Below are 13,920 nucleotides of genomic sequence, written 5' to 3'. Positions count from 1 at the left end.
GGACTTGGGGGTGGTCACTGAATTACGTTCTTTATTAAAACAGTCCATAGAGGCTTATTTTCATTTAAAAGGAAATGTGTTACACATCAGTAGCTTCTTACTAACATTTCTAAAAGTTCGGCTATTTATGGAAAGAGAGGTCTCAACAGTATCTATTAAAATTCATTTTTCCAAAAAAAAAAGCAATAATGTAAGTCTTCTAATACTTCAGGAAGAACTAATATAGAGGCCGAATTTTATGTTCTCCTTTCCCCTTCATGGAGATAGTCTTCAGTGAGGTTCTCCATATATTTCTAGATCTTTGCCTTCTGGGCACAAGGTAGGATTCCAATTCCTGCCTTCCTTGTGCTTGAGTGGGATCATTGGGCTAGATCTGAGCAATGAATAGTGAATTGTCCTTTCTGGGCTGGAGTTTTAGATTTCCTAAGTAGATTCACCAGCCCCTGTGCCATGAGACTGAAGTATTCACTGCATCAGCCTGGGGCCCAAAGTGAGAAGATGTGGGCAGAATTCCCAGCCTATCTGCTGTTGCCTGATTAATTAGGCTTTACAAAGAACTACCTTTTGGCTTTGTTGATTTTTCTTTATTGCTTGTATTTTTCTTTGTCGTTGATTTCTGCACCATATTTCATTCCTTCTATTTGCTTTGGGTTTAGTTTCTACTTTTTTCTAGCATCTTAAATTAGAATCCTAGATCATCAATTTTAAACCGTTTTTTTTCTAATATAAGTATATAAAGCCAAAAGTTCTTTTGGGAGTACTGCTTTAGCTGTATCCAACAAATTTTGATATGTTGAATTTTCATTATTCAGTTTGAAATATTCAGTGTTTCCATTTTGATCTTTTTTGATCCATAAATTATTTAGATGGATGTTGCTTAATTTTCACATATATGTGTTTTTTTTAGATATTTTGTTATTGATTTCTAATTTAGTTCCTTTGTGGTGAGAAACTATACTGTGCATTAATTTAAGCCTTTTAGAGTTTGACACTTGTTTCATAGCTCAGGATATGCTCTATTTCAGTGAACATTCCACGAGCACTTGAACATGTATATTGTGTAATTGCATGACCTACGTGTTAATTGAGTCAAAGTGTTTGCTACTACTGTTCAAACCTTCTATATCTTTAGTGTCTCTCTAGATAGATAATGATTGTTCTGAGAAATTGTTATGGAGAGAAGGGTTCTTAAATCTCCAACTGTGATTTTGGATTTATCTTTTTTTTTCCTTTTAGTTCTGTCAATTTTTGCTTGATGAATTTTGAAGTCCTATTAGATGCATCTTATATTTAGGATTATTATATGTCAATTTAATCATCATGAAATGACATTGTTTCTTTGGTGATACTCTTTGTCTTGAAGTCTACTTTGTCTGATTTTAATATAGCTGCACCAGCTTTCTTGTGTTACATTTTACATTGTGTATATTTTCCCATCTTTTAATCTTCAGCCTGTCTGTGTCTTATATTTAAAATGCACCTTAACCCATACATCGGTCTTCTTTTTATCTAGTCTACCATCTTTGACTTCTAATCAAAGTGTTTAGACCATTTACATTTAATGTAATTATTGCTATATTAGATTTTTATCTGTTATCTTGGTGTTTATTTTCCTTTTGTTCCCTCTTAATTGTTCACTTGTTTTTCCTTTTTCTATTTTTTTGGGTTAAGTACTTTTTAGTATGCCATTTTTATACCTCTATTGTCTCTTGAGCTATGCTTCATAGTGTTACTATTCTAGTGGCTGCTTCATGGCAGTCTCTCAAACGTTAATGTGCATCAGAATCACCTGCAGGATTATATAAAACACGGATTTCTAGGTCTCACCCTAGAGTTCCTGAGTTAGTAGGTCTGGAGTGGACCTGTGAATTTAAATTTCTGATTAATTCTTACATTATGTTGATGTTGCTTGTCCAAGGACCATACTTTGAGAACTATTGCTCTAGGGATTTTAGGATGTACTCTTAATTTCTCACTGTCTACCTTGAATTAATTCCAAGTATACCATTTTAAGTTAATGTAAGAAACTTACAGCAGTAGAATTTCATTTATATCCCTTCTTCTCTGTGCTATGTTCTTGGGTGTTTCATTCGTACATATTTAATAAATCCCATAATACATTTTTATTCTTTTCTTTCTTTAAACAATCATTTGACTTTTAAAGAATTTTTAGAGGGAAAGAAAATTTTTTTTTTACATTTTACCATCTATCATTTCCAGTCCTTGCCTTTCTCTCAGTACATCCAGATTTTTATCTGGTATCATTTTCTTTCAGCAAAGAGAACTTCCTTTTTCATATCTTATAATGTGATTCTACAAGCAACAAATTGCCTTAGCTTTAGTTTATCCAAAAATTTCTTTATTTCACCTTCATTTTGAGAAATATTTTCATTGGTTATTCTGGATTTTTGACCTTTAAAGATATTGCATGTTGTCTTCTGGCCACAATTGCTTTGATATGAAATCAGATATTCTTTTCCTTGTTCTCTTTAATGTAGTGTAATTTTTTGGCTCTGGCTGCTTATAAATTATTTTTATATTTGTTTTTCAGCAACCTTACTATATTGTGCTATAGTGCTTTTCTTTGAATTTATCTTTTAAAGGGGGCATTTGCTAAGCTTTCTAGATTTTCAAGTTGTTGCTTTAATCAAATTTTAAAATTTTCATAGTTTTCTGCCCTATTTTCTCTCTGCTTCTGGAATTCCAACTGCACACATATTAAATTACTTAATGCCGTACTACAGACTATTAGTGCCTTGTTCATTTGTACTATGATTTATTTTCTCTGTGCTTCAGTTTGGATGATTTCTACTTATATTTATTTAATTTCAATAATCCATTTTTGTTTAGTGCCCAATATATTGTTAATTCTAACCAATAAATATTTTATTTTAGATACTATATTTTTCAGTTCTTGGATATCCATTTGGTTTTGTTTGTTTTTATAGTTTCTAAACCTCTTTTGGTAGTTCTTAATTCCTATTAATCATATTTTGTTATACAACCTAACATATCAATTTTTAAACCCTTATCTGTTAATTCCAACTTCTGGGTCTATTACTACTGATAAATTTTTCAATTGTCTTTGGTTTATATTTTTCTGTTTTTAAATATTTCTATTGATCATTATTGTATTCTAAACTCTGGAGAATCCAGATCCTGTTACATTTTTCCAAAGAGTATTGAGTTTTGTTTTCGTAGTGCATTAAAATCATCTGACAAATCACCGTGAACTTGTCGAGCCTTTGCTTCAAACTTTTTTAGGATAGGTCTATTTCGATTGTGCCTTTAACCCTAGAGTAAATGTCTCAGTTCCAGAATACCATATTTCCTCCTAGGCAGGGACCTTCTAGTATTACAATGGAAAGCTAGAGATATTTAATGAGTCCTTCTGATTAAGTGGGATTCAAACTTTTTGTGATGGCCAGCAGCTGAAATAATCTGCTCAGCCCTTTCAACATTAAATTGTTTCACCCCTGGACTCTATGGAGTTTCATATTCAGTTTAGGGCTCAGCCAAAAAGTTGAGGGGGTTTTAATATGTACATTTTATCTACCTCCATCCCCCATGACACCCTTTCCAGAATATCCTTCTTCAAGTCCTAGCTACTCCGGCAGCCCCCAAGTCTGTTCTCTGCTTCTGAAACTAATGAGACTGAGAATTTTACTTGGTTTCTATTTATCCTACACTGAGTGGTGTATAAGGCCCTCAAGGAAAGAGCTGTTCAAAGGTGAATCTTGTCTAGGGTGATTTTTTTCTTTTTTCAAGAGTCCATTTTCTTCCAGTTTCTGGCTGCTTTTGATTGCTCCCCAGTGCCTTCAAATCTTTCACTCCTTTTGTGGACAGTTTATCATTGTTATCTGTGAGAGATCTATCTGAATCCAGCTGCTCTGCCACTACCAGAACTGGAATTCTCCCCATAATGGACATATAATTTAAATGAGAAATCTTTGTTCCTTTATCACCAAGATTTTTTTTTAACCATGGGATTATTCCTATTGCTATATAGTCTGACAAATATATAGCTACTAATTTGCCCAGAGATCATTTTTGAGAAATTTCAAGAGGACTATTAATGGAGTCCTACTTCCTTTCTATCTACTTAGTATCACCTTCAGATTAATGTTTCTAAAACATAGCTCTGTACTCAACATAATGTAAAATAGAATCTTCAGTGACACCCCATCACCTGCTGAATAAAATCTGAGTTCCTTAGCTTATCATCCAAAGCTTCCACTATCTGGTCCCCAACATTCTGGTTGTCTTCCCTAAGTTAGCATCATAGAAAATCATTTACCTAAAAATGCCTGGGATGTGACTTACTCAGGATTAGCAGTCTTAATACTAGGACAACACAGAGTTTAAATAAGACATGATTAAAGTTTTTAGATCTTTTAGATGCATTCTCCTGTTTTCTAATTTTTTTTTAAATTTATGATAGTCACAGAGAGAGAAAGAGAGAGGTAGAGACACAGGCAGAGGGAGAAGCAGGCTCCATGCACCGGGAGCCCGACGTGGGATTCGATCCCGGGTCTCCAGGATCGCGCCCTGGGCCAAAGGCAGGCGCTAAACCGCTGCGCCACCCAGGGATCCCCATTCTCCTGTTTTCATTGTGGGTTTGTTGTTGTTACTTTGATGTTTTAATATAGATTGAGGAATGGGACACACATTATATATTTTTGTACGTACAATTTAAAATCTTTAATGTTTGCACAATTAAAAATATAAATGATGAGGAACTATCTGAAAACTCTTAAGGCCATTCCTGCAGCAGTCTTTTACAATGCTCCCATCCTATTTTTGGAAGATGAATTGGGGGCAGCGACCACACTGGTTGGTAGAAATCAGGTACACAATTTCAAATATTGCTGTAGGAAGGAAGTTATCCTGTAGCTATTACAGTAACATGGATTTTTAAGATGTGTTCATTTTTTAAAATCCATATGGAAATATCCCAGCCTTTGGAAGTTTCTGTTTTTGAACACCCAAAGAAGAAAATCCTCTAGTGTGTATGTAAGGCAGTGGTCATTTCTTATGCATTCCCGTATGCCTGCAATCTAAGAGACTTAGTCACATTTTACTGCACATTCACAGAAGTGGAAAGAACCTTAGATTACCCCAACTCCTTATGCAATTGTTTGGCAGCCTTGTACACATAGTAGGTTCCCAATGAATACTTGCTGAATTAAAACCAATTAAAATTACATTTAGTTTTCTTGTTGGACTTTCAAGTATGTTCAATTCAGTGTGAGTTATAGATAAATCTATAGTTTTGTGTTCAGTTTCACACCATGCAAAAGGCACAGAATGCTGGTTGCCAATGGAAATACTGGCTGTTAAAGTAGAATGTTCCTCATTCAAATAATGTTCCTTTGCTTATTGGTTCCAAAGAGCACTTTTAGCATCCTGTTGGACCACCAGTAAATTATATTGCAAATTGATGTTTGAAAGACTCTGGCCTTAAGGCACACGGATACTGTCAGCCTTCCTGAATTCTTCCAATTCCACCATTTTGGGAACCCATTTTACCAGTGCTAGCATGAGGTTTTTCTTGTAAGCTAATAACAATAATAACAATAATTGCCTTCTATATCATAGGGCTGTTAATAAGGCTTAAATAAGATAGTTCTGTAGTAGGGCCTTAAATTTTTATTTTAAAAGTGATAACCAACTATTTAAGATACCATGCAGCATCATGAAATGTTATATGAATCGGTTACAGTCTTTACCAAGGGTATTGATTGCCTTTGTGTAATTATCTGTACCTACTTATATTCACTAAGAGCTCCAATTTTTTTTAAAAAAATCATTAGATTATTATAATGATGGGTTTTCATTTCTTTACTTTGATAGATTTCCCTATTCTAGTACTGTTTATTGTTATTATTACTAAGATTTACCATAATGTTCCTGAGAATGTGCTCTAGATTAAATTATTTTAATTACATTAAGCAACACATTATTTTTATTGAGTATTTACTGTAATTTACTTAGTAAGCCTCAACCAAGGGAGCATGATAGTCCTAAGCTGAAGGGAGTGCTTTAGAGCCTGTTCACTGCTTTACAGTAATCGATGAAACTCCCTCTCTCCTTTGTCTACATGTTTTCAGTGACCCATGACCCAGTCCTCAGACCTCTTCTCATTCCAGTCTCTGTTCACTCCGTATGATCTCATCCAGTCTCATGGCTTAAAATAATGACTACAAGCTGATTACATCTCCAGCCCAGACCTCTCCCTGACTCCAGACCTGTGTATCTAATGCCTTAGATGCTTCTCAGGCATCTCAAACTTAACATGTCCAAAACTGAACTGGGGTAGTTTTCCATAAACCACATGCTCCTACTGTCTTTGTCATTTCAATTTATGGCAGTTCCATTTTTCTTAAGGGTTCAACCCAAGAATTTTAATGCCTCTAACTCCCCTTTCTCTTTGATCTATCAGCAAATGCTAGCAGTTCTACCTTTAAAATGCATCTAGACTCTGACCACTTCTCACCACTGCCACTTGCTGCCACAGTGACCTGGCCTCCCTGCATCTGTCTTAGTCTGTTGAGTCGGTTGTCAACATAGCAGCCAGGGTGATCTCGCTAAATGTAAATCACATCAAGTCATTTCTCTTCTCAAAGCTTTCCATCGCACTTAAAGTCCAAGTCTTAAATACAATCTTTACTAAGGCCCAGTATGATCTGACTCATATTAACTCTTTTTCATTATCTCCTATTTTCTACTCATTCTTTCTGTTCTTTCATACTTGGCTATTCCTTAAACCTGCCAAGTAACCTCCCCAACCCTGTCCCTATCTCATTTGCTTTTCCTTCTATGTAGTGTATTTTCTCCCCAAGATATCAACACAGTGCCTTCATTTCCTTCAGACCATTAGTTAAAGTATCTTTGAGTAAGCATCTTCTGTACTCTTTTTAAAATGTCAACATCCTCCCACACCTTCACCATGTTATATGCTCCTTCCCTAGCACTTACTACTGTCCAGCATTTGTATATTTTACCTAATTACCTTGTCTGTTAACTGTTTCCTCCCAATTGAATGAAAATTAATGATAGCCTGGACTTTTGACTATCTCATTCATTGCTATATCCACAGTGCCTGGTACCTAGTGGATGTTCTGTAAATTTTTTAAATAAATGAATAATAGAGCTAGGCTACAATTTCACATTTTGCCAGTAGATGCCTCTCTCTAAGCATATTCCCACATCTGAATATTTTAAGTTACAGTTTGGTCTACAATGTGAAATAGTTAAACATTAACATTTGTATAATTGAAAGTCTTCCCACTAAAATCACGTGTATAGATGGTGAACAGGCATAGCAGCTTAAACAACTGCAGGAAAGCCTTTGAACAATCCACTTTGTTGCTGCTGTGATGTCTAAATGAATGTTGGGCCATTGCCTGAGAGGGCTTGGGTAGCTACCAAAACTTTCAGTTTAGAGGAATGTGGCTCTATGTATAAGAAAGTCAATATATGCAGTATTAATCTTATCTGTAATCTAAAATCCCACATACGTTAAACTGACTATTCCTGTGCCTATGTTATTGGTAAATCTTTTTTGTCTTCTATTTTTTTGTAGAAGAAATTTCAGGGCAGGAAAGATGAAGTCTCATAATCTGATTGTACTTATTAATACTTTATATTATTGTAATAGTCTTTAACAGTTTTTTTTAAATTATTATTCAGGGCAACATAACTATTTATGTGCTGGAAGAAATGATTGCATCATTGATAAGATTCGACGGAAGAATTGTCCTGCCTGCAGACTTCAGAAATGTCTTCAAGCTGGAATGAATTTAGGAGGTAAGTTTTGGGTTTTTAGTTCAATAAAAATTGTTAATATGTCACATAACACCACTAAGTTCTCTATACTCCCAAAATTTAAGATGAAGCTAACATGGAGCAGATTTCTGAAAATCTCATAAGTTCTATACTTGTTCTAAAACATTTCAGTATTTCTTTCTTAGCAGGAGTTTAAAAGAAGTATGTTACGTGACTATGGTCCTAGGAAAATTTTTCAACCTTGAGTTTGCTAAGGTTTTGAGAACTGGGAACATATCCAAAACCAAAATAAAAATGAATGACTTTTTATATAAAGCTGTAACTAACAGTTTTTATTGTAATGTCTGTTTAGAAATAAGCCCTACATGTGATAACATTAACCAGATAGGAATACATTCCTAACTCTAGGAATAAATGTACTAAAGGAAGACCTATATGAAAAACACTTAAAAATGTCATAGGAGCCCACCAAAAGACAAGGGGTTGTGAGGGAAGGTGGGGTGGAGGTGAGTGGTGGTTAGAAGCATTGAACCAAACACAGAAGTATACAATATCTATGGATGGGAGGATTCAGCATACTAAAAGTATTAGTTTTCCCTGAATTAATTTATAAATATAACACAATCCTACAAAATTACCAATGGAGGGCAGCCCGGTGGCTCAGCAGTTTAGCACCACCTTCAGCCCAGGGTGTGATCCTGGAGACTTAGGATCGTGTCCCATCTCTGGCTCTCTGCATGGAGCCTGCTTCTCCCTCTGCCTGCCCCTCTCTCTCTCTCTCTCTCTCTCTTTCTTTTTCTCTCTCTCTCTCTATCTCTCTCTGTCATGAATAAATAAATAAAATCTAAAAGAAAAAAAAAATACCAGTGGGTGATTCAAAGTTCCTAAAGAGCAGCCAGCAAACTTCTGGAAAAGACAAATAATGAGGGCAACTAGCTCTACCAGATAGCAAAACATATAATACAACTACAGTAAATTTACAGATCTGTTTGTTTATTGATTGTGAGACCAACAGAAATTAAAGAAATAAATAAAAATAATATGAGAATTTTTTATGTGATAAAGTTTTCATTCCAGATCAGTAGTAAAAGGATAGATTATTCAACAGAAATTGTTGTGACAACTGGGAAGCCATCTGGAAAACACAAAAATTGAATCCAAATTCATACTATCCACCCAAATAAATTGTAGTCTTTCAAAGTTTTAAACTTGGAAATAAAACCACAGACGCACTAAAAGAAAACATGGATTTTTTTAACACTCTCCAAGTGGAGAAGACCTTTTTAGGTATAAAACTCAGAAGCTTTGAAAGAAAAGAACTGAGGAAATTAACAGTATTTACAAATCAAATAATACTGCAAAGGCAAATAAGAAACTGGGGAAAAGTACTTGCCACTTATAGACAACGGGTTTATTTCTTCCATAAAAAGCTCCTGTAATTCCATAGAAAAAGAAACCAGCTTACTATAAAAATGAGATTGAGGGGCACCTGGGTGGCTCAGTTGGTTAAGCATCCAGCTCTTGATTTCGGCTCAGGTCATGATCTCAGGGTAGTGAGATTGAGCCCTCCATAAGGCTCCACACTAGGCATGGAGCCTGCTTAAAATTCTCTCTCTCTCTCTCTCTCTCTCTCTCTCTCTCTCTCTCTCTCTCTCCCCCGCCCCCAAAAAAAAATTGAACAGAACTTTTATAGACAAAAGAGATACAGTTGGTTCTTGAAACACATGAAAAGATTTTCAATCTAATCATAAGAGAAATGCAAATTAAAAATATGATATATATTTTTTACAAATGGCAAAAATAAAACATTTTTATGATATATTGTTTGATTATATAGAAGTAAAGTAAAAGTCAATGGTGATCTCGTGCATTTTAGGTGAAAGGATAAGGTGATTTAGTTGCCCTATAGAGAGCAATGTAGCTATTTCAGTAAAATGGTAAGGGGCACATACCCTTTGACTCAATGATTCCACTTCTAAGAATTTATCCTAAGTCTATTTTTGCAATGTAAGAAATGATACAATAATAAGATAGTCATTATAACATTGTTGACTATCAGAAATACATTCAGTATTCATATGTTCAGGATTGGTTCAATAAATTACAGATAATTTTCAGACAATAAGGGAAGCTGTATATGGACCGATCTTCAAAATATTATTTAGTGAAAAAAAAAAGCAGGTTGCAAAATAGGGTGTTTTGTCTCCTACAAGTGACCTGTTTTAGGAAAAGAATTTATATTGTATAGAACATTTCTGGAATAGTTTACAAGGAACTAGTAATGTTGGTTGTCTCAGTAGAAAGGACTGAGGTGGCTGGGAGACAAGGACAGGCAGGAGAATTATTGTCACTGTGTTCTCTGCCATGCCTTTGAATTTTGTATTGTGTTTAGTGCATGTATTGTGTATACATGTTACCTAATATTTAAAAGAAATAAAGTAATTTGAAAAAGAAATGAGACTTCATCCTTCTTTGCTTTGATAAATGTACCAACTGGCTGGCTAGTCAGGATGAGGAGGTAAACAAGGCAGCATGCAGAGCAGAGCATCTGCATGAAATCAGGAGTGGGCTGTCGCCAGCTGAGCCTGCTCTTGTCAGAGTGTGGCCGGAAGATGTCACATTATAGCTCAGCCAGAGAGGCTGGTGCTGGTTAAGAGGATGGACTCCAGAGCCAGACTGCCCAGGTGGGAACCCTTGTTCCTGCACTTCCTGACCCTGTAACCTCAAGCAAGTTACCACCTTTCCGTGCCGCATTCCCTTACCTTCAGCTTGCAGTAATCAGATGCTTACCACAGGGGCTGGGATGAGGATTGAATGAGTCCCTGTGCAGTGAGAAGAAAGTGATCACTCAGTACATGTCAGTGGTTTGGTGGGTGGTTGCAATGCTCACTGTGATTTCCATAGCCCTTTCACACGCGATCTGAAAGACATTATTGCTCTATGTTTTGATGATGGTGAACCTCAGCCTAGAGAGGCTGACTTGCCCAGAGATGCCACAGCCAGCGAAATAACAATGCTAGGTGTTAGGGCTCAAGACTCTTGGTCTGGTGTTTCTAGTATAGCACACTGTTCTCTTGTTCTGTTATCTGAATCAGTGCAAATGTGGCACAAAGATCATCTTCTTAAATATGTGAGGGAGGGTCAGGAGAAATCATTTAAAATCTAGATGGCACAAGGGTACTGCCATTGATTGTGAAATAAACCCTAAATCAGTTTTGTAAAATCCAAAACCTGAATTTAAGTATACATACACACTACTGGAGGTACCTTTTAAAGCGTCTATATGTAAATTTTATTTAACTTTACAAATACTGTAAAATTTGAATACATAAATATTACTATAAATGTTACATTATTATATTCTATAAATATAAGTACTATTGGTTATTATAAAATAACAAAGTAACCATACGTATAATTCCTACCTCATTGGGTTTTGTTAAGGAGTACCCAAGCCCTTACATAACCCTTAAAATGGGATTTCTTAACATTTGCATTGTTGACATTTTGGGCCAGATAGTTCTTTGTTCCAGGGGACCATTGCATGCAGTGTAGTTTGTGTATCAGCATCCCTGGTCTCTACTTAAAATGCTGATAGCAAGCCCTTCTCCCCAGGTTGTGACAACTAAAGATGTTCCCAGGCTCTGCTAAATGGACCCTGGGTGGCATCAAACCCACTGGCTTAGCTATAATACTAAATCATTATAAGCACTTTTCAGTGAGATATTTTCTGCTACGATATAAATTCCATCAGGGTAAGAATTTTTGTCTGTTTTGTTCATTGCTTTTTTTCCCCAGTGACTAGAACAGTGGCTGGCACAAAGTAGGTGTTCAGTAGCTATTCGTTGGATGAATGAATGACTAACTGGCATTTTTGAGGGCTTCTGCATTCTAAGCATTTTGCTAGGCCTTTAGATGTGTCATCCTTGGCAAACCTCATGTAACAATATGCGATACATACTGTTAAATCTGTCGATCTTGGAAGTGAGTTCACGGAGATGCAGAGAGGTTAAAGAAGTAGCCTAAGGCCACAGAGCCAAGGGACGGCGGAGCCAAAACTCAGACCTTGGCCCTGGCACTAGACCCTGTGTCCAACGTCACTCTGCAGTATGACATAGGTCTGCTATTTGTAGATTGGCGTTTTTAAAATAATCCAGACTGTCCATTAATGGCAGCCACGACAGCCTGCTTTTTCATTTGTGTCTATAATGACCTGTAAGTGAGATTTGGCACAGGACCCAATACAGTTCACATAGTCTGTCATTGGTTTCTGCATATGCAACACAGGTCCTGTGGGTTTGGGTGAAACATTTTACCTAGAGCGAAGGCATGCTGTGAGTTTTGAAGCACTGAGTCAAAAACAGGCAGAGTGGAAAATAATATTTATGAAAATACTATTTTCTTCAGGCACAAGTTATAATTTAACCACTTCTGGCTCATAGATTATTAAATCCTTAAGTTTTGGGGATCCTTGGGTGGCTCAGTGGTTTTTAGCACCTGCCTTCGGCCTAGGGCGTGATCCTGGAGTCCCAGAATCGAGTCCCATGTCGGGCTCCCTGCGTGGAGCCTGCTTCTCCCTCTGCCTGTGTCTCTGCCTCTCCCTCCCTGTCTCTCTCTCTCTCTCTCTCTCTCGAATAAATAAATAAATAAAATCTTTAAAAAATAAAATAAAATAAATCCTTAACTTTTACTAATTATCCAGTTGCAGCCATGTACTTTGTAAGTTTTTCTTTTTCTTTTGTAATTTATTTTGAAGCCTCGCTTTTTTTTTTTTTTAAGATTTTATTTATTTATTCATGAGAAGCACAGAGAGGAGAGAGAGGAGCAGAGACACAGGCAGAGGGAGAAGGAGAGATCCCGGGTCTCCAGGATCACGCCCTGGGCCGAAGGCAGCGCTAAACCACTGAGCCACTGGGACTGCCCCGAAGCCTCGCTTTTAGTTTCAGTTTGGGCAATAAGAAACGCAAGCAGTTCTATTATATTCAAAAATGATAACATGAATTTTAACCTTTTAGTGTGAAGCAGTTTTACAACGAGTCATATTAAAGCCTATCTATACATGTTGCGATCACCCCCCAAATTTTCTTAACAGAGCAGGGCTGTCCAGTTTCTTTTGATCCACTTCTCTTCCCTGCTGCCTCTCTTGGGGGATAAGGCAGCTGCCAACCCAATGTAATATTTGGAAGGCATTTTCTGTTGATGAGTGATCATGACTCTGGGAACAAAATTAGCCTTCCCATTCTAAAGACTTCAGGAATCCAAAATACTTCAGAATAATTTTTTTCCTATCTTATCAGCTGGCCAGCATGTCATTCTAACTGTTGTCCCCATGCTAGCCTCTACCTTAGAAAGTGGAGGGAGAGAGAAGAGCAAGTAGATTTTTACTTCTTAAAAATTAGAGCCGTAAAATGTGCCTCTTTCCTTTTCTCTAGACCCACTCCCTCCTTCCTACCACAAGTACTATTCCTTTTCTTTAAAATCCTGCTGAGCTTTAGGCTGCATGCAAAGGAAAATATAGCAGAAGATGTGAGAATGTCAACAGAGAAATTGAAAGGAAAATAACAGCTTTCCTGGCCCCAAGCTGGGCCTGCCACTCTTGCTCTAGCCCCTATCAGTAGATCTAAAAAAGTCGTGGTTCCATATGCATGAGAATTTACTGCTTTGCATAGCTTTCTCCAGAGGAATTAATCACTTTTACATGCCAGTGTTCTGAAGAGGATGATCTATACATGCCTTTTAGAGCTTCTCCTAAAATATATAAAACATAGCATTAAAGCCAAGTTGCCCTCAGACCAAGAATGAGTTTGGTGGGGGGGTGTATTTCCTATTGACTGTGCTCTGGCCATAGAAGATAGAGGGGATCATCAAGATTTTTCTATTCCAGTCCTCCCGTTTACAGATGAGGAACTTGGAATCCAAGATCATATCATTAGAGACTTAAAAAATGCAACGTAAGGATTCTAATTCCGTTGTCTTTCTTCTTTGACAAAGCACACCCCCCCCCATTTCATTTTTCATTATATAGGCTTAGTCCACTTTCACATTCCTTTAATGAGGACTCTAAAATATTAAAACTTGCTTCCTGTAGCTTTAGAAATGTAGACTTTACAAACCACAGGATATTCCTAATTT

At 36.5% G+C, this 13,920-nt stretch overlaps 1 protein-coding gene across 6 annotated transcripts in view; it reads left to right on the top strand.

Moving 5' to 3' along the window:
* The window catches only part of NR3C2 (nuclear receptor subfamily 3 group C member 2), a 334,877-nt gene that overhangs the window by 223,852 nt on the left and 97,105 nt on the right, over window positions 1–13,920 (top strand). For all 6 annotated transcript variants that reach the window (XM_038558972.1, XM_038558970.1, XM_038558968.1 and 3 more), the window contains exon 4: window positions 7,693–7,809. In XM_038558972.1, coding sequence (XP_038414900.1) covers window positions 7,693–7,809 — 117 coding nt within the window. The remainder of the gene's footprint in view (window positions 1–7,692; window positions 7,810–13,920) is intronic.

The sequence above is a fragment of the Canis lupus genome, chromosome 15, assembly GCF_011100685.1.
Source record: "Canis lupus familiaris isolate Mischka breed German Shepherd chromosome 15, alternate assembly UU_Cfam_GSD_1.0, whole genome shotgun sequence".
Classification (NCBI taxonomy): domain Eukaryota; kingdom Metazoa; phylum Chordata; class Mammalia; order Carnivora; family Canidae; genus Canis; species Canis lupus.
The sequence above is the reverse complement of the archived record's forward strand: the minus strand, read 5'-3'. Positions and strand labels throughout refer to the sequence as shown.